At 48.1% G+C, this 19,685-nt stretch overlaps 2 protein-coding genes and 2 non-coding genes across 9 annotated transcripts in view; all 4 read right to left on the reverse strand.

Moving 5' to 3' along the window:
- Positions 1-8,842, reverse strand: part of BAZ2A (bromodomain adjacent to zinc finger domain 2A) — a 36,950-nt gene extending 28,108 nt beyond the window's left edge. For 3 of the 6 annotated variants that reach the window (XM_046012830.1, XM_046012829.1, XM_046012825.1), the window contains exons 1-2: positions 8,666-8,842; positions 3,838-3,922 (exon numbers count right to left, since the gene is read on the reverse strand). The gene's annotated coding sequence lies outside the window, so the exon portion shown is untranslated. Of the gene's footprint in view, positions 1-1,406; positions 1,505-2,976; positions 3,182-3,837; positions 3,923-7,369; positions 7,451-8,665 lie in introns of those variants that run through there. The other 3 variants (XM_046012827.1, XM_046012828.1, XM_046012826.1) reach the window with 3 other exon arrangements.
- A 1,675-nt stretch (positions 8,843-10,517) lies between these two features.
- On the reverse strand, positions 10,518-16,997 carry ATP5F1B (ATP synthase F1 subunit beta). Its single transcript, XM_046013238.1, has 10 exons — positions 16,835-16,997; positions 16,181-16,363; positions 15,779-15,953; positions 14,967-15,088; positions 14,528-14,712; positions 13,848-14,006; positions 13,602-13,724; positions 12,744-12,956; positions 11,614-11,815; positions 10,518-10,784 (listed from the first exon to the last, which is right to left on the reverse strand). The coding sequence occupies exons 1-10, from the start codon at positions 16,959-16,961 to the stop codon at positions 10,687-10,689; spliced, it is 1,587 nt and encodes a 528-aa protein (XP_045869194.1). The 5' UTR covers positions 16,962-16,997; the 3' UTR covers positions 10,518-10,686.
- LOC123947818 lies at positions 14,811-14,884 on the reverse strand. The gene has a single exon (XR_006819848.1). It is a non-coding gene; the product is annotated as a small nucleolar RNA SNORD59 (small nucleolar RNA).
- Positions 16,043-16,117, reverse strand: LOC123947817. Its single transcript, XR_006819847.1, has one exon. It is a non-coding gene; the product is annotated as a small nucleolar RNA SNORD59 (small nucleolar RNA).
- Positions 16,998-19,685: the final 2,688 nt, after the last annotated feature.

Raw genomic sequence — 19,685 nt, forward strand, 5'->3', positions numbered from 1 at the left:
TAAAAGAATATAATATAGCAAACCTCTTGAGGTAATCAGAAAGGTCAATGGTAGCAAGACACAGTCACCCTGACAAGCTTTGCTTCTCTCTTGGCAACACCTGATTCCAGAACCACAAGACTGCAAGATGAGCCTCTCAGGGCATTCTAGATTTCTGGCTGGCTCTGAGGTCAACCCCCGTAGTTCCCTCCACACCTCAAAATTTTTCCTTTACAAAGGAAACAAAAACAAAACAATATTCAGAAATCTACTGCTTTGAAAGAAAAATGCATCTATTTTACAAAAAGGACACGGAAAAATTTGCTTCATTCAGCTTTCTGATTAATCATGTATCAAATAAGTCAAAATCTACTTTCACAAAATCAATTTCTAATTCCTTTGGAGTAGTCCTTTTCCTTCCTTCACTTTTTTAAGTGTTGGGGAACAGGGAAAACCAATCTACTATTCTGTCGGGTCCCAACTTAGGTAAAGGAAGGTTGAAGAAAGGGGAACTTAAAAATCAGTGTCGAATCAACCCTATCAGAAAGCAATTCAAAAGAACCAACCAGGGGCGCCTGGGTGGCTCAGTGGGTTACAGCCGCTGCCTTTGGCTCAGGTCATGATTCCAGGGTCCTGAGATGTAGCCCCACTTTGGGCTCTCTGCTCAGCAGGGAGCCTGCTTACCCCTCTCTCTCTGCCTGCCTCTCTGCCTACTTGTGATCTCTGTCTCTCAAATAAATAAATAAAATCTTAAAAAAAAAAAGTAAAAAAAGAACCAACCAGTCAAGAAGAGACAAGAAAAAGGACAATGACACTAGACTTGTTTTTATTATTTCCATAACATCAACCCCAACAGCTCCACTGAAAAGAGCAATAATGCTATCGTAACTGTGATGATGCTGCTATCTCATAATCATACATCCATCTATTCCTACCTGGATCTCTCATCTAGGAACCTGTAATTCAGGTGGGACCAGAAAATACTGAAAAGATTATCTAAATGCCAGCCTTAAGCAGTTTTTAGGATAGTCCAAATGATCTCAATATGTCATTTCTCAAAATATAAAATCCTGTCACCAACTCTTCTAACCAAACCCAGTGTCTAACAAAGTGCCTAGGGACATAGTACAAACATCACTATATGCTACAGTAGAAATCTTCTGCAGTTATCAGGTGGGAGAAAAGAGAAAATCTGGACACATGACTCTGTGCAGCACAGAGGGGAAAAAAAAGCTCACCACTCTCCAAGAAAGGTAACAAGAGACACGATGTCTTTTATGGATTGAAGATGAAGTCACATGACAGCTAACTCTCCTTATTAGCTGGTTCTACAGAAGGTAAACCCTTCAGCACCCTACATCAACTAAGAGCCTTCCCACAGGGACTATCCTTAGGCTAGAATCACTGGTAAGGAATAAGCCCATCACCTTCACTCAGTTCCTACAACACATAGATTCCATTCCCTCTTCGTTCACTTCTCAGAATCTACCCTTCTTCACCACACAAGCTCACCAGACAAGGTGCTCTGCAATACAAAAAGTTATATTTAAGAATATATTAAACAAACAAACAAAAGAATATATTAAACAGGATCCTAAAAAGTCACTCTCGTGCCACAAAAGATCCCAAGTCTTCCTGGAAGCTCTCTATGCTCAGAGAATTTGCATCACTAGCATTGAAAGTGCAGTGGCGCTGGAGGATGACTTAGTTTGCTTCTCTATGACCTCTAGCTCAAGGAAAAAAAAAATCCAGACAGGGAGGCAGAGATGCTCTGGAGTGGGAGGGGAGGGGGGAGGTAGACCGGGATTCAGTGAGTCAACAGCAGTGACTACACTTCCAGCTGACAAATGAAGTTTACCCCCCCCCCCAAAAAAGTCCTACGAAAAGACTCCCAAGACCACATGGTTGGCAGGATCCAAGCTCGCCCAGAAGGCCTCAGAAAATGAAACTAAATCTGATTAAAATGGACATTTCAAAACAACAAGAGACGCAGCAGCAAACGCACAGCTGCCATTTCCCGGCCACTTCCTGCAGGAGGCTTGGGGGAGGGGCTGTTTGTGTACAGATGGAGGTGGAAGCTACCCCCCCATCGCCCCCCGAAGGATGCAAATCTCGCACTCCAATAAATCCTACAAAGGACGTCTGTTATTGGCATTGTCTTTCCTCTGAAAACTGGGTACATCAGCAAAGAAAGGGATGATATCGGATCATCTTTTCTGCCACGGAAATGGGGATCCCCTTAGTGAGGGATCCCCTGCCAAGGGGATCCCTCTTTATTCTTCCCTTCCTAAAAGCCCAGCTCAGACGCCTTAGCATCAGTCCTATCAACCCCCCTCCCTGGAGTGGGAGACTCCTGGGACTCTGAGGGCCCCAAGCTAAGCACAGCACCACTCTAGCAAGGCCCTCTCCAGCTTGCCACGCTCAAGAGAACGTGCACCCCTCGCCGAGGGAGACACCCTGAGACCCCTGGAAACCCTAACCTCCACTCGCCGCTGCCAAAACGCCCCAATCCCCACAAACGGAGTGTTTAACCCGCCCAGGGAACCCCCCTCACCCATCCGTCGCACTCGGGCAGTCCCCACCCCCACCCGAGGAGGTGGAGCCCCTCCCGGGGATTCCATCCGAGTCCCCCACAGGAGTCATCACCAGGCAGGCGGCTTCTCCGCCTCCTCCTCGTCGTCGTCGTCGTCGCCGCCGCCGCCGCCGCCGCCACCGCCGCCACCACCACCACCACCGCCGCCGGGAGCCTCCACAGCTCCTCCCGCCCCCGCCTCCCCAGCCCGGGTCTTCAGCAGACCCGCCAGCCCCCTTCTCCTCCCAGTCCCTTGGGCAGGGAGACCCCCGCCCCAGGCTGGGTCCTAACAGGAAATAAGCTCGAGTCAGCTTCTCGCCCACGGGAAGGCTCCTGGCAGCACCGGAGCCTCTGTTCCCTGAGGGAAGCCTCGGATGAAAGCGGGGCTCCCTCCCCTCAGGCCCCCAGCCACAGACCCAACAGACCTCAGGCGGCGGCGTCCAGCCCGGCTCGGGGCTTGTCTCTCCCCGGGGGACGGACGGTTCACATGGCCGCGCTCCGGGCGCCAGGAGGGGAGGGGACCGCGGGGGAGGGGGTCTGGGGTCCGGGAGGGGGGAGGGGGACGCGGCTCAACCGCGGGGCCCGAGCGGAGCCAACATGGCCGGCGGGGGAGGAGTGAGCCGAAGCCGGAGGGGGCGGGGAAACTGCGGCCGAGAGAGAGCCGCCCTCCTCGGCCTCCACCACCGGGTCCTAGTGCCCGTCATCTTCGCTCCCCGACCCGGATCTGGGTCCTAGCGCCGCTTTGTCTCCTAGACTGTCCGACAGCTCCCTCTGCCTAGAGTCTCATTGTGGGCAGTAGTCCTGTTTCACACTGAGCAAACTGAAAGGCTGCCATGACCCAAAGGTTAAACTTAAAGACTAGAGGGGCGCCTGGGTGGCTCAGTGGGTTAAATCCTCTGCCTTCGGCTCAGGTCATGATCCCAGCGTCCTGAGATCTAGCCCTGCAGAGCCCTGCATCGGGCTCTCTGCTCAGCAGGAAGCTGAGGGGTACTCTCTCTCTGCCTGCCTCTCTGCCTACTTGAGATCTCTGTCTGTCAAATAAATAAATAAAATCTTAAAAAAAAAAAAACAAAAAACTTAAAGACTAGACCAAAATTTTAGGACCAAGGCATGTGCCATTCCCCTAACAGGGGTGGAGGTGGAGGTGAAATTTTCAAGGGCAGTTATTTCCCAGGCTGGGTAGTTGAAAAGTGGAAGTGTCAAAGCGGAAAGGTTAGTCAGGAAAGTCCAGTCCTAATAAAGCGGTGGGGAAAGGCAAAAGCCTGCAGCATCTGCTGCCTACTCACCTCTGTCCCGTGGGGGCAGCCTCCTTCTGCCTGGATCACCACTTTCCCAGCAACATCTGCAGGGTTCTGGAGGTTGGGAAGATTCCTGTGCGTAGAAAAAGAAAACTCGGCTCTGGAACCAGATAAGGAAGACCTGAACCTAGCCTAAACCTGGTCAGAGTGGCAGGAGATGAGCCAGAAAACTGACACTGCAAATAAGATGCCCCAAATGTCCACCTATTCTATAACCCCAGTACTTTTTTTGATAGGGCCATATGACTGTGCGAAACCTGAGAACAGGAAAGAACGAACTAGCAAGGGACTAGAGTTTGGCTCTCATCCAAAATGTCAACTGCGGGGTCCCAGGATGGAAAACAGTGTCATATAATGTTAGAGTTTAAAGAATTTCTAGCTCAACCTGCTCTTATATGGCAGATGAATTAAGGCCCAGAGAGGTTAACAAACTCATTCATGGTCAAACAGTGGATAAAATGTGACCAGAAACCAGGTTTGTAACTCAACAGACTTTGCAGGCTTCAAGATAATTCCTATTCAATGCAATGCAGTTCTACAAACAATTGCAAAACTCAGGCTGAATATTCTGGAAGAGGAACAGAGTGTGGATAATGAAACTGGCAGGTTGAAGGGTCAACACATACCTTTCCCTTGGGGTCTGGAAAGGAAGAAAATCTGAAAACTGGATGGGGACAGGGCAAGGCAGGGCCAAATACATCAGTCTGGATTGGATTTCCTTACTCCACAGAGGAGTGGGCTCTTCCTCAATTTTGGGAACAGACTTTACTCCCCACTACAAATGGCTCAGAGAAGCTAATAACGAAGCGAGCTTTAACAAAGCCTTAGTGTGTGGAGGCCAGAAGGAAGAGGCTAAGAGGGTTAGTAGGGTTTCTCTCCTGTTCCGGAGAAAAGTAGATTACCAGGGGGGGAAGGAGTAGACAGGTAGAAATCAAAACCCTTCTCTCCTCCCTGACTAAATAACAGATTTATAGGTCACCACTGGAAATAAATAAATAAACAAATAAAAACAATGACAGCCTGATGACAAGTTCCTGAGTTAAGTGGGGGCCACAACTCAGGGGATAGGGATCCTTCCTTCTGGAGAAAGGGATCCAGCAAACTTCAGCTAAGGAATTACCCACCTTCTCCAAAATAAAAAATAAAAAATAATAAAACTAGATGACGAGAGCTCAGGGATTGGAAGTGGCTTCCTAAAGAGCCGGGGAAGAGAACTAGTATCTTTTTTTTCTCTTCCCTTTTCCAGGGCAGATGAGGGAGAATCTTCCTACCTCCCGCCCCCAATCGTAGAGCTGGCCAGTCAGAAACAGGAGGCAGGGGAGGAGCCTGCGCCAGTCAGACGGGTGTAGCCACGCCCCTTCCCCCCACCACACACCCACACACACCCACCCGCTGGCTCCACTACGCTCCGGAAGAGCCGGTTACTCCTGTGCCCCACTGGCTGCCCCCACCCCTTCCGAGCCCCAGGCCTAGTCTCCAGGGCAACCTCTAGGACTATCCCAGCCAGGAGAGGTAGGGAAAAGCGATGTTGGATAGGAGGGCCACCTGCGATTAGAAATGAAAGTGGGGCAGGATCCATTTTCCCATCTGGTGCAGAAAGACTTCAATTACCTTTCCCTGAAGAAGACCCCCTCCTCATCCCATCTAACCAGAGATCTTCCTTGTTCTTCGAGCAAGGATGAGGGTGGGGTGTCAATATGCCCAACAGCTGGGTATTTACTTCTAGTCAGAAGCCACTCCAGGCAGCAGCTGTGTTGCTCCCCCCCACCCACATCCAGATGACAGAGGGCAGGCTGACCCCGTATGTCCCCAAACATTCCTCAGTGCCATGAGATGGGGCCAATCACCCACCCCATTGCCCTTTAGGAAGCTACTAGAAAGGGGAAGAAGGGGCAAATGGTCATCTTTTCAGCAACTTGTGAGGATATCTAGGGAATACTCAGAACCTCTCAAGCCAGGCCGGTGGGTGGGTAATGGAGAAAATGAGAACGGAGAAATTAACACCTGCTCCCCCTTTCTCACCCTTCCTATGTTCCTGCTGCACCACCCCGACTCTGGGGTCAGCTGCCACAGTGCCTGGCTTCATTCTGAAGCCACATGGCTGGGGCTGGGAGGGGAAAGAAAGAAAGGGAGAAAGAAGGGGATTCGTTTGTATCCCTTTGCCTCCCTCTCTTCCTCCCTCTCCCCTTCCAGATACTCCTGGAATTCAACCCCACCACCACAGCCGACCACCCCTCTCCTCCACCCAGCTATCTTCCAGGCCATGGAACATGACTCAGAATGTGAAACAAGTCCAGACACCCTGTCCCCTCATTCTGGAGTGGAGGATCGGAGAGGGGGAAGGATGAAAGCACAAGAAGAAAAGAGGCAAGCTAGGGGCACAGCTGGACTTGGAGGGAGGGGGAATTCCCCAACAGAGGTGAGGTAATTATTAGTTTCCCTGCCCTCTCTGGCTGAATGGTTTATAGTATTAATATGGTCTAGTAGGGAGATAGCCCTCAACTCCCTAACCATTCCAACTTGCTCCCTTCCCTCTCCAGTTTCCTGCAAAACAGTCTCCTCGCCCTCTATATTTCGGGGAATCTAGATTCTCCTAGAACACATCAAAAGAACCATAAATCCTCCTCCTCTTCACTCCAAGTTGATGTGTGCCCCCTCAGAGTCACCCGCAGACTTGTTTTCAACTCCCCAATGTGCTTCTCCAAGGTCGTCTTAGAGGTGGGTCGAGCAAGTCCACAGTTTCTTAGAGTGGGGACTCCCTTTGCATCTGAGCAGAGAAAGTTAAGACTCCTCTTCTCCCACCACCAACACCTTTAGAGGCTTAGTTCCAGCCTCTCACCCACTATCTCCCAAAAGACCCTTAAGCCAAGAATCTCGAGATTCTGGGTGCCCCCCCCCCATTCCCTGGCTCTGGAGTAGGAGTGTTCCTAAACCGGACCAGCCCACCCCAGGTCCAAGAAGAGGGCCTTCTCATCACGGCTTCTTGATGGATGCTGAGGTCAGACCCCCAAACTCCAAGAGAGGTGGGGTGGGTTGAGAGCTACAGAAAAGCTTTAGATGGGGCTTAGCTGAACCTGAAGGTCTAAGCGGAGCAGGGCCCGAAAGTGACTATAGTCTATGCTAAACCTCCAACCCCTACTTACTACGGAGAAGGGAGAGGAGTTGGGGTGGCGGTTATTCCCCCTCCCATTGGAGGTTAGGATGGCGTGGGAAAGCTCTGGATCCAGAGGGGAGGAGGCCAAACCCAGACCGCGGGAGATTTTTCTGGCGAGGAAGGCGCGGGGGAGGGGGAGGGGTACTCGGGAGAGGTTGTCGGAGAGGCGTGAGAAGCCTCCGGATTCCGGTCGCAGAGGACAAGGGAGAGAAATGGGCGAGTTAGTGCGGAGGAGAGAGGAAGGGCAGCTCCCGCAGAGGGAGAGGCAGATCCTGAGTCTCGGGCAGCGGGGATCCCCGGGTCAGGGGACCGCAGGAGCGGCCCTACCCCGGGACTCTCGTACCGGGCGGGGGTGCCGAGCCTCACCTGGAGCGGAGCCGGGCCGCGGGCGGCGGCGGCGGCGCAGGTGGCCCGAGCCGGGTGGCGGCGGCGCCTCCTCCTCCCGCAGCCCTGGGCCGCCGGCGGTGCGGCGGCGGGGGGGGGGGGGGGGGGGGAGTAAACACTTAAAGGGGCAGGAACTACTGGAGTAGGGACAAGCGCTTGGGTAAGGCGGTCGCGAAGAATCCTCGGGGGGAGGGGGAAGCGGGTGGCGTCTCCTAGGGGCCAGAACCAGGAAGGATCCCAGATGGAGGAAGAGAAGAGATCCCAGGAAGAGACAAACTTCTCTGGTTAAGAGGGGGAGGGTGGTGGGTCTGAACTGGAGGACTTGGGGAGAGCTCCGACCGCGCTCTCGGGACTCCGGCAAAGATCTCCTCATAAAGGAAGGCCGGGAAGACAGTGAGAATCCCAAGGACGCCAAGGAGGAGGCGGGTGCCGGAGGAAGGCCGCGGCTGCTTGGGGTAATGCACAGCGGCCCTGCTAGATGAACAGGTTCCCTGTTTTTCTGCTCCACAAGGCTCCATTTCCTACAGCTGTGGAAAAGCACAGCCTCCTTCCTTCAGCACTACCCAAGTTTAAAAGCCTCTGGAATCAGGAAGCCACGAGGGCAAAGACCTCCTAGGCATTTCAACCTCAACCCTGCCTCTCAGTGTTAGTGACTGGAGCTGGGGCGGGAGTGGAGGGGGGTCGCCGCCAGGAGGAACCCTAGTGGGACTGCTGTGGGACCGTGAGAATCGGCTTTACTTCAGTTTTCCCCCAACCACCACCAGCCTTGCAGCAACCTCTGGGGCAACAGGAAGCAGCTGCTCAGTACAGCCCCCACCTGGTGGTGGGTCGCGGTGGGGGAGGAGAGAAGACAGGGACTTAAAAGGCCTGGGAGAAAATAAGGGGAGGAGAGGCACTTTAGAAATCCTCCAACGCAACGAAAAGTGGATTTTACTTTTTTGGGGGGGAGGCCAGCAGTGAATATTGTAAGATATTACTTGAATCAAAGCAGCTTAAACAGGGAGGAGCAAGGGGCTGGGGCGTCGGGTGGGACGGTGAGGTGGGGGAGCCCCCCCAGCAAGGTTTAGAGTCTCAGGTTCTTCCTGGGAACGGGCGCTAGTCAGTGCTCTCGATCCCTTGGTCCGCACACTCACCACTTGAGCCCTGGGCCCCTATGGTCCGGTTTCCCCTCCTTCACCCCCCAAAAGAGCAAAGGTTAGGCCCCACCCCTGCTGAGTCAGCCGGGGAGGGAGGTAGGCATCCTTCAGGCCTTCCCCGGGGGCTGGTCCTCATACTTACCCATGTCCAGCTGGCAGGGCTCCAAAGCTGGGACCACCCAGCTCCTCACTGTCCTTGGTTCCCCCTTCACGTGAAGGCTGGTGTTAGATCCTCCTAAACTGCGAGCTGGGAACTAGCACGAATCAAAAAGCCAATGTATGCTTCCTGCGAACCACAGCCTGAACTGCTGTAGGGTGATGTCCCTGTGTGACAGACTGGGGTGGGGAGGGAGGAGGGAAGGGCGGGGCTTTCTCTGGGTGGAGAGGGAGGAGGAGGCGAGGACAGGGCCGAACCAGGAGAAATATGGAGGAAGGTTAGATCTGTGTTGACACTCCACAGGCGTGGTGGAAGAGAGTGGTAAAGGGGGAAGGAAATAAATAGTTGCAGCTAGTGAGAGGGAGAAGATTCTCGATGAATGCTGAGACACGTAAACGTGTGGGGGAGGGGATAGAAGGATACAAACGACCTTAAGGATCAGTTACCAGGTCTGCATCTGGGTGACATGGGAAAACAAAGCAGAAAGGGCTGACCCCCATATCCTGGGGCTTTTCTGCGCCAGCTTCTTACCCACTGGAGTCAGGACCTAGAGGAAATGCCCCCACCCCCATAACTCAGCATTTCCCCAAATCCTGGCTTTTCTGGGAGCAAAAGACCAGGCACAGTCGGCTCAGGGGCTCCACCTTCTGTCCAGATCATGACACAGGAGAGACTAGTGCCAAGGACGTCAGAGGCAGATGGGAGGAAACTTACAGGCCCCTGCTCCACCCCTGGCACCTCTCCCAAGGCCCCTCCTCAACCTTCAGCCCCCAGGGGCCTCTGAATTGGGATCTCAGTTTGTCCCCGCCCTGCTTCGACCCAACTTGAATGCCTCAGGGGTGGAGCCTATACATGCAGGCTCCTCCTCAGGACAAAAGCCCCAGCTGGTTCGTAAACAGTCATTAGCTAAGAACCACATCTAGCAAATGGCCTTTATGGATTTCAAAATGGTGAGATCAGTTCTTGCAGCCTCCAGTCCTACCACCAGAGGGCAGTAGGAGATGGGCCCTAAGCTCGGGAAAGACCACGGAACAGGGAACCCAAAGGGACTTTGCACTGTAATACACACTTGTTTCATTGAAAGGGGTGTACTTCTGAGTACTCCTAACCCTGCACTTTTGTGGCTAAAGGGAGAATTCTCTAGTTCCATTTAGTTCAAAAGCCCAACCCCACAAACCCTGGAAACTGCTTTTTAAGATTCAATCTCTCCAGTTTTCCTAAGGGTCTTAGGTCAGGATAGGCCTCATGGTTATTTTATACCATGCACTGCCTCAAGGATTCACAGCTCTAAGCTTGCTGAAAAATGACAACCAGCAGACAGTAGTCAGAGACACTTTCTGAAAAAAGGTGGGGGTGGTGGGCATGGAGAAAAAAAGGCAAGCCTAGGTTAAGACAGAGGGGTGGGCCTTTTGACTACATTTTTGCAGGTTATTAATCCTTCGGAAGCAGCGTAATTTCCTAAAAATCGGATTCATTCAATTCACTGACCCCTGCTTTGTCTTAAGAATAGCAGTTCTCAAGAGTGTAGACCCATTTTTGCCCAATATGCTTCTGAAAATATCCCTGTTGCTTTTTAACCAATCAGGAATAAACTATATAGAATATTCAAGAGGCAAACAATCTGCCTCAACAAATAAAAAGGCCAAAGCTGAGGCCCTACTATTGAAATCATATCAACAGGGAACCCCTAGTAAGACCCACAGTTGTCCATCAAGACAATGGCTTTTCATTTTTGATGACCCCATTCAAACATATATGGCCTACTTTGTACTATTTCTTATGGCCACTCTAAAATTCAGTGTTTGCTGTGTTGTCAAGACCAAGGAAAACAGACCAGTTCTGAGGGGTGTACGTTTTATTGGAAACCTTAAATACTCTTCAGACAGAACACAATGTCTTCAAATAACGCTCTCGTGTGGCCTACAGAGCAAACCGAGATTTCTGCATTAGGGGCAAGGAGAAGCAAAGCACAGAAGACCACCAGTGCTTAGTTTGCCAAAAGGACCTCATGAATGCTCTTCAGCCAGCTTATCAGCTTTTGCCACAGCTTCTTCAATGGGTCCCACCATATAGAAGGCCTGTTCTGGGAGATGGTCATATTCACCTATATGGGGAAAAAAAAAATCCAGTGGCTTTAAGTGGAAAGATACACTTTTTGCAGTATATACATTCTTCACCCCTTGGGGCCACCAGTCAGAATGTGATCAATTTGTCATCCAAGAAATCTTAACAAACTTCCGTCACAAATCCAAATTACAAGACATGATACAGTGCTGATACATGATCCAAGCTGGATCGAGAACAAATGGTCCCAGCCACATAACTTGGATTCAAATTATTTGCTCTCTACTTTGGCTGGGTATCAGGACCGGTTACTTTAAACTATTCTGTGCTTCAAGATTCCTGATTTGTAAAAAGAGGATATTAATGCCTTCCTTATAAGTACCTGTATTTTACAAGAGTAGCTAAGACTGAAAACACTCAGTAAAATGTTGAATGACAAGAACCAAGTAACCAAAGTTTCATTCTCAGAAGTAAATAGAGTATTTGAGTATTTCCAAAAAATACTGATGGGAAATAGCTTATTTTTAAAAACTATTTATCTAGGGGCGCCTGGGTGGCTCAGTGGGTTGAGCTGCTGCCTTCGGCTCGGGTCGTGATCTCAGGGTCCTGGGATCGAGTCCCACATCGGGCTCTCTGCTCAGCGGAGAGCCTGCTTCCCTTTCTCTCTCTCTGCCTGCCTCTCTTGTGATTTCTGTCAAATAAATAAATAAAATCTTTAAAAAAAAAACAAAAAAAAAACTATTTATCTAGGCACAATATACTTATATATTGCTTGATGGGTGCTGGAAAGGGAATTTAGAACAATGAGTGTTCCAGAGATTTCACCTTCTCTGCCATTTTACATTCAGCTTTATTCTCAAAAATCTCACCTGCCAAAATCTGCTGGAATCCTTTGATGGTCTCCTTCAGAGGCACCAGCTTCCCCATATGACCTGTGAAAACCTCAGCTACCTGGAATGGCTGAGACAAGAAACGCTGTATTTTCCGTGCACGGGACACAGTCAACTTATCTTCCTCAGAAAGTTCATCCATACCTAGGATGGCAATGATGTCCTGGAGAGATTTGTAATCCTGTAAGAAGACAAGAGAGGCCTGAATGTTCCTATTATTTTTCTTTCTTTTCTTTTAAAGATTTTATTTATTTATTTGACAGAGAGAGAGATCACAAGTAGGCAGAGAGGCAGGCAGAGAGAGAGGAGGAAGCAGGCTCCCTGCAGAGCAGGGGGCTCGATCCCAAGAGCCTGAGATCATGACCTGAGCCGAAGGCAGCGGCTTAATCCACTGAGCCACCCAGGCGCCCCATTTTTCTTTTTTTTTTTTAAGTAGGCTCCACACCCAATGTGGGGCTTGATCTCACAATCCTGGTTATCAAAAATTGGATGCTCTACAGTCTGAGCTAGCCAGGTACCCCAATAGTCACATTTTTAAGAATCTGGACAGAAACCTACGGATTAATACCATGTTGTATTCACACCAAGCTTTGTACGAAGCATTTTAGCGCCTTACTTCACTTTATAAGGAAAACAAGTTAGTGGTGAAGTTACAGTTGGGATCATGAGGGACCCTGGCTAAGATCAGGGTCTTATCCTCCCAACTTCTTGTCTGGTGCCATTAGAAAAAATTAAGATTCCAAATCTAAATACCTGGAAACCCTAGAGACCTCATTCACACTCTCTAATAGAATCTGCCAATCTTGGGGCACCTGAGTGGCTCAGTCAGTTGGGTGTCTGTCTTTGGCTTGGCTCATGATCCCAGGGTCCTGGGACTGAGCCCAGCGTTAAGCTCCCTCAGGGAGTCTGTTTCTCCCTCCTCCTCATGCACATTCTCTCTCAAATAAAAAATTAATCTTAAAAAAGAAAAAAAAAAAACCCTGCTTATCTCATCTTTCCTTACTCCAAAGCAAATTACACACATCACTGGGAAAGATTCGGTATTTAATATAGTCCCCCCAAACCCACTATATGACTATATGGCCACCGATCTCACCTACAATACTCACCTGTAAGATCTTTTGTACCCCACGAGCAACATCATAATGCTCACTTCCAACAATGTTGGGATCCATGATTCGTGAGGTGGAATCCAGAGGATCTACAGCTGGATAGATGCCCAACTCAGCAATAGCACGGGACAGCACAGTGGTAGCATCCAAATGGGCAAAGGTAGTGGCAGGGGCAGGGTCAGTCAAATCATCAGCAGGCACATAGATAGCCTAAAGTGAATGAAGAACCCATAAGAAGCAGCAGGAAGCCAACTAATTTAAGCCACCCCCCCTTTTTCTGACCTCTCTTCATCATCTCATTCCATCTTAGCATTTAAGAATCTACCTCAAAAAAGCCTTCTTACCATCCCTACTAGTAGAGTGAGCTTATAGATGATCTGGTCCCTCCAAGCCGTGATAAAAAAGTTTTCAGTCATTCCTTTTGTTCTTCATCCTACATTTTAACTATTGTAGCGATACCCACATTTTCAGTTAAAAACAAAAGACCTTGCATGACTACAATGGTTCACTAGATTCACTGAAAAGTTACAACTATTTAGACACTCAAGATAATTTTACTATGTGTGTATATTTACGTGTGTATATATAAAATACATTTATGTATTTAATGTGTTTCCATGCAGTTCAGACTCCGCAAGCTAGAAACCACAACTTTTGTGATCTATGTTCACATGTACACCTTCCTACTTTAAGTGACCATTTTTTCACATTTTAGGGTCTCTATAACATGCACATAGAATTTTACACATGATTTCAGAGAGCTCATTAATCTGGTCAAAAATCTTGAGACATAAGTAACTTCTCTGTATATACCTTTATACAGATTTAGACCTTCATCCTCTTAACTATTCTTACCTGTACAGAGGTAATAGATCCCTTCTTGGTGGTGGTGATTCTTTCCTGCATGGTACCCATGTCAGTGGCCAGGGTAGGCTGATAGCCCACAGCAGAAGGGATTCTGCCCAATAAAGCAGACACCTTAAAAAAGAGAGACAGAAAGAATAAGAACAAAGGTGTTGGGTGTCTACAACTTCAGCCTCATGTGCACCATCCCATAGAAAGGGTAAATGAAAACAGGTCCTCTCAAGCCTTCTCTCTTACCTCAGAGCCAGCCTGGGTGAAGCGGAAGATGTTATCGATAAAGAGCAGCACATCTTGACCCTCTTGGTCTCTGAAGTATTCAGCAACAGTCAGTCCCGTCAGAGCCACCCGGGCGCGAGCACCAGGTGGCTCATTCATCTGACCATACACCAGAGCTACCTAAGTAATCATACACAATCAGAAAACCCGGCAAAGGATATGGAAGCCATATACCCAAGGAACCCAAATCAGAGAAATCTACCCCAAAAACCCTCCTTCTCAGAAAGCATCAAGATTTTGGTTTCCACATGTCTTTTCCCATTTAGAGATATAGTTCAAAATAACACAATTTCCTATCCTATTAAGGCAAAATTCCCAAAACAGGAAGGAAATAAAACTAAGTGAAAAGCACAAAATCGGGTTGAGTCATATAATTACCTCCAACTCCCAAAATTAACTTTCAAATGGTGGGACTACTTCCTAAAAACAAAGTCTGGAAACAGAATGTAATGTTAAAGAAGAAAGAAAATATGCCGTAAGTGTATTAAAAGTTGCAGGGAAAACACTGACAGGAAATTTCCTTCGTAGGCCCAAGGACACATGAAATGAAAATTAACACAAGGTTTCAGCTAGTAATGCAGTCAACTAAAATGGTTTCCTGGCACTACTACTATGTAGACATAAATCAGCTCACTACTTACCTTGGAGGTAGCATCTTTTAAGTTGATAACACCAGACTCAATCATTTCATGGTATAAGTCATTGCCTTCACGGGTCCTCTCACCAACACCAGCAAACACAGAGTAACCACCATGGGCTTTGGCGACATTATTGATTAATTCCATGATCAGTACTGTCTTGCCAACTCCAGCACCACCAAAAAGCCCTGGAATAGGTTGAAAAGAAGCAATATTTAAAAGTTCTGTGTTCCCAAGTAAGAAAACTTACAGGAAAAAAAAAATTACACCGGATTTCTATCTCTTCCCTTCTCAGGAATGGCATCTGGCTCTTCAGCAAACTCAGAAGAACGAAAGTCAGAAGCAACTCATCAGCGAAGGATAGATCCCAGTACCCACTCATTACATGGTAAGATTTTTCTCCCACATTAAGTTTGTAAAATATGTACCACCAGTAACGTACCAATTTTGCCACCCTTGGCATATGGAGCCAGCAGATCCACAACCTTGATACCAGTAACTAGAATTTCCTGCTCAACACTCATCTCCATAAACTCAGGAGCCTCAGCATGAATAGGTGCAAATCTGTAGAGGTAGGAAGAGTGTATCTTGTTGAAAGGTTCCTCTCAGTTCTCAAGTCTAACCCTTTACTCATAATCTCATCTCTTATGTAACACTCCACACAAATTGGCATCTAGCACCTCACCTGACATTCTGCAATAAAGAGGGTTCCACTTCCATCATCTCAGGAAACAATAATCTCAATCCCTAACAACTTTAACTGTCACAAAGACTTTCCTTTTACTAAGCCCTAACCAACCAGCACTTCTTATATATCCATAGGTAATACAGACCTGACAGTTTTGGAAACCCGACAACCAAAGCCACTGGTATGAAAACTCAAATAATCAACTTGAGTCCTAAGTAGCAGGTTTTTTTTAACAATCAAAACTTCTGCATCCTTAATTTTCTTCAGAAACTACATTAGTGGTTTTATTAATAATACATCAGCATTTTGAGCATTCTCCGCAGGAAAATTTTGCTACACTAGCAGGTGTTGCCTTAATGTACAAAACTAGAAGAGGGGCCCTTGGCTGGCTCAGTCTACAGTAGAGCATGTGACCTTTAGAGTTCAAGCGCCAGGTCTGGTGCAGAGCTTACTTAAAGAACAACAACAAAAACCCAAAAAACAAACAACAACAAAATAACCAAAGAAAAAAAAACTGCAGAAAAAGCAGCTCCTTTACATGTAGATGCAGCAAAAGGGATACTTACTGTTTGGTTTTGATGGGACCTCTCTCATCAATAGGTTCTCCAATGACGTTCATGATTCTGCCCAAGGTCTCAGGACCAACAGGAATTTTAATTGGTGCACCAGAATCCAGGACTTTCTGGCCTCTAACCAAGCCTTCTGTACCATCCATGGCAATAGTCCTTACTGTACTCTCACCTGTTAAAGGGATTGCAGAGTTATGCAGGACAAATAGGCTTCACGTTTAATGTTTAGCTGGCACAAAAGACCTAAGGTCAACCAAGACTCCTTCTCAGTACCTAAAATGTGGCTTCAGCACACTCAGAAGAACGAAAGTCATCTTGATAAATCATCACAGAAGGCAGACTGATTTGGGGGTTATTTGGACTAAACAAGCTCTACTATTCTTAACAAAATCTACTTACCCAAATGCTGGGCCACCTCCAATACCAGCCTGGTCTCCCGGCCTTGCACTTCCAGGGCATTCAGGATGGGTGGTAGTCCCTCATCAAACTGGACATCCACCACTGCACCGATGACTGCCACGATGCGCCCGGTAGCAGCGCCTGCTTTCGGCGAAGGAGATGTTTGGGCGGCATAGTCTCTAGCTAACAGACAAAAGATATTGGAAGAAATGGGGTCAGGTCAATTAATGGTCATGGGAAGCCCCGTCTTAACCCACAAGAACTGGTAAATATGGCCTACGACCGGCATTCTCACGCTTTTAACAAAGACGAGCCCGGAGGGATGGCCGCGCAGGAACCGAGAAAACACCTGCACGATCTTCCCATGTCCCAAATCCCATTATTCGAGAGCTCCGTGCCCCCATTTAAGGGAATATCAATGCACCTGCCCGCACTTTTCCGTCACAGAGAGCCGCTTTTCCAGAAAGAGAGAAATTAGATCGAAGAAAGCTCCCAAAGGCGACCTACTCTTGTTCTCCCGCCGTCAGAGGGCAGGGCGCTAGCTCTGACGTCCTTCTAACATTAGAAATACCTTAGGCCCGAGGGACAATCGGCCTCTGGCTCAAGGTCATTGCGTGGCAGAAACAAACCCGACTCCCAGAGGAAGGCACTTACCAGATTGGAGCGCTGCCGGGGTGGCCCGCAGTAAGACCTGGGCTTGGGGTAACGGCGCTGAAGAGCCGAGTCCCCTCAAGGCCCCGGAGGCCGAGGTAACGGCCACACGACCCACAAAACCCAACATGGCGGAGCCCGGGTGGAGACTGAGCGCTGCGGCAGTCCGGGTCACCAGCTCCCCCGCCGTGGGGCGAGGCCTACTCTGCAGTAACCAAGTCCATTGGATGAATTTGCCGAACATCACTCTCAGTGCTACTCCTATAGGTTAATAATCGCTGATCTTTTCAACCATTGGTCAAAGTTGTTGCCAATCTGAATTCCTTTTTTTTATTGGACATTGTCAGGTTAAGCGCAACCCTTAGAGCCTCGAAACATAATTGGGCAACAAGGATGTCAGTTGGAGAGAGTACTTGGCGGAACTACGTTTCGAAAGGGGCCGAGTTCCTGTTGTGAAGCACGCGGACGGCCTTTGGCCGTCCTTGGGCTCTCACCTTAGATAAGACCTTGGGCTCAGTGAAGGTTTCAGGGGTGGGGGTTAGGGCAGTGGAGTGGGTGGGGAAGCACCACTGACGGTGACCTTGGGAAAGTCAGGAGCCTTTAGATTCAAAACACGATTATTCTTTCGCAGTAGTGGAATTGGAAGCTTCCAGGCAGTTTCGGAGGTCAGGAATCCGGACAATCTATGTCACTTAAAACTGTACAACATAGGAAGCTAATGTAACCCAGTCATTTAACATGTGTGCCGGGCATTGAGAAAACAAAGATAATTAAGACAGGACCTCCTGTATTTTATTATTTTTTTAAAAAATTTTAAAATTTTAAATAATTTTAAATTTTTATTATTATTTTTTAAAACGTGAAACTTGAACTCATGACCTTGAGATCAGGAGTCGGTTGATCTACGGACTGAGTCAGTCCGTGAAGTGTGATGGGTCCTGATTAATACAGGATACAGTGGGTACAGGAATGAGGAGGGGATAAACTTGAGTCACCTAGAGATGTAGGGGAATTGTCTCAAAGTGACAGAGATGGATATACCTGTGATATACCTGTTGTGAAACCGAGTAATTCCTAGGGTAAAGAAGGAAGACTATTCCAAGCCCAAGTTTGCATGAAACTGTATGCTCCTTTTAACTGCAGGTGAGGAAGGTTAGAGGTGAAGGAAAAAAGAAAGGGTAGTAAAGAGATTAGCAAGAGCCAGATCTCAGGGGTTTGGATGGAAGTGGGAACTGGGCTGAGGTAGGTGTGTGGAAATGTTCCTTGAGTATGGAAAATCAAAAAGACCAGAGCATTTTTTTTTTAAGATTTTATTTATTTATTTGACAGAGAGAGATCACAAGTAGACAGAGAGGCAGGCAGAGAGAGAGAGACAGGGAAGCAGACTCGCTGCTGAGAAGAGAGCCCGATGTGGGACTCGATCCCAGGACCCTGAGATCATGACCTGAGCCAAAGGCAGCGGCTTAACCCACTGAGCCACCCAGGCGCCCCAAGACCAGAGCATTTTTTTCTGTAGTATTGATTTTATTCAGAGCTATCTGGGGGTGGGTTGGAGAAACCCTTAATCTATTAGAACAAACATGGTTATACAGAGTTCATCATGGCACTACCTGCCCAGACTTCCTCCCACTAGCTCCCATAGCTTCTCATCTTTCTGCATGATTGTGAAAAAGTTTTGTTTGGCATGTAGAGCTATCAAAAAATTAAAGGAGAAAATAGGAAGAGAATGTTAAGTTTGGGGTGCCTATGGTAATCTTGCCTAAAATTAGAGGGAAAGAATATAAGAAAACAGCAACATGTATAGAGCAGATAGAGAAAAATGAAACAGCAAAGGAAGCAACAGAAGAGTAAGACCAGAGACCATAATGTGAAGAATCAGGAAAGAGAGGGGCACCTGGGTGGCTCAGTCAGTTAAGCAGCCCACTCTTGATTTCAGCTCAGACATGATCTCAGGGTCCTGGGATCAAGCCCCACATTGGATCTGTGCTCAGCCAGGGAGTCGGCTTGTGGATTCTCTCCTTCTCCCTCTGCCCCTCCCCCTGCTAAAGGTTGGTCTAGCTCTAAAATGGAAAACAAACAAAAAACCTTTAAAAAAGGCGGCGGGGCGGGGGGGGGGGGGGGCACCTGGGTGGCGCTTTTGGTTAGGCATCCGACTCTTGATTTCTGCTCAGGTCCTGGTCTCAGTCTTGAGACCAAGCCTCACGTCAGGTTCTCCACTCAGAAGGGAGTCAGCTAGAGATTCTTGGTATCCCTCTTTCCCTGTCCCCCACTTTTTCTCTAATGAATAAATCTTAAAAAAATAATCAGGAAAGAAAAAAAATAATCAGGAAGGAGAATGTTGAGAAAGTGGTCAATAGCATCAATCACAATAAATATCCAATAAAATAAGGACTGAAAAGAACCAATTAGTAATGTTTGGCAACTAGGAATTCATCCCATGGCAAAGGTGGATCAAAGATAATTTCAGTGGCTGCATCATAAGACATGATACACATTTTTGATTTATGATCCATGCACTTTCCATTACGGTGGGCAGCATCCCAGTTAATAGAGTCCTTTATATATATATATATATACACATACATACATACATATATTTTTTTAAAGACTTTAATTTATTTGACACACAGAGATCACTAGTAGGCAGAGAAAGAGGAGGAAGCAGGCTCCCTGCTGAGCAGAGAGCCCGATGCGGGGCTGACCTAGCCGAAGGCAGAGGGTTTAACCCACTGAGCCACCCAGGCGCCCCAGGTCCTATATGTTTTACTAGCCTCCCTCAGTTGTTAAAGTTGAAGTTTCTGTAAATAAGCCAAGATAGCCCTCAGAGTACTGTCACTGGAGCCAGACTGTCTAG

This window comes from Meles meles, chromosome 7, assembly GCF_922984935.1.
Source record: "Meles meles chromosome 7, mMelMel3.1 paternal haplotype, whole genome shotgun sequence".
In the NCBI taxonomy this organism is placed as follows: domain Eukaryota; kingdom Metazoa; phylum Chordata; class Mammalia; order Carnivora; family Mustelidae; genus Meles; species Meles meles.

Coding starts and splice junctions, on each gene's coding strand:
- ATP5F1B (XM_046013238.1), bottom strand. CDS start 16,961: ATGTTGGGTTTTGTGGGTCGTGTGGCCGTTACCTCGGCCTCCGGGGCC. Junction 13,725..13,847: donor TCACCCAGGCTGGCTCTGAG/GTAAGAGAGAAG, acceptor CTCTTTTTTAAG/GTGTCTGCTTTATTGGGCAG. Junction 11,816..12,743: donor GGGTACAAAAGATCTTACAG/GTGAGTATTGTA, acceptor GTCTTCTTACAG/GATTACAAATCTCTCCAGGA.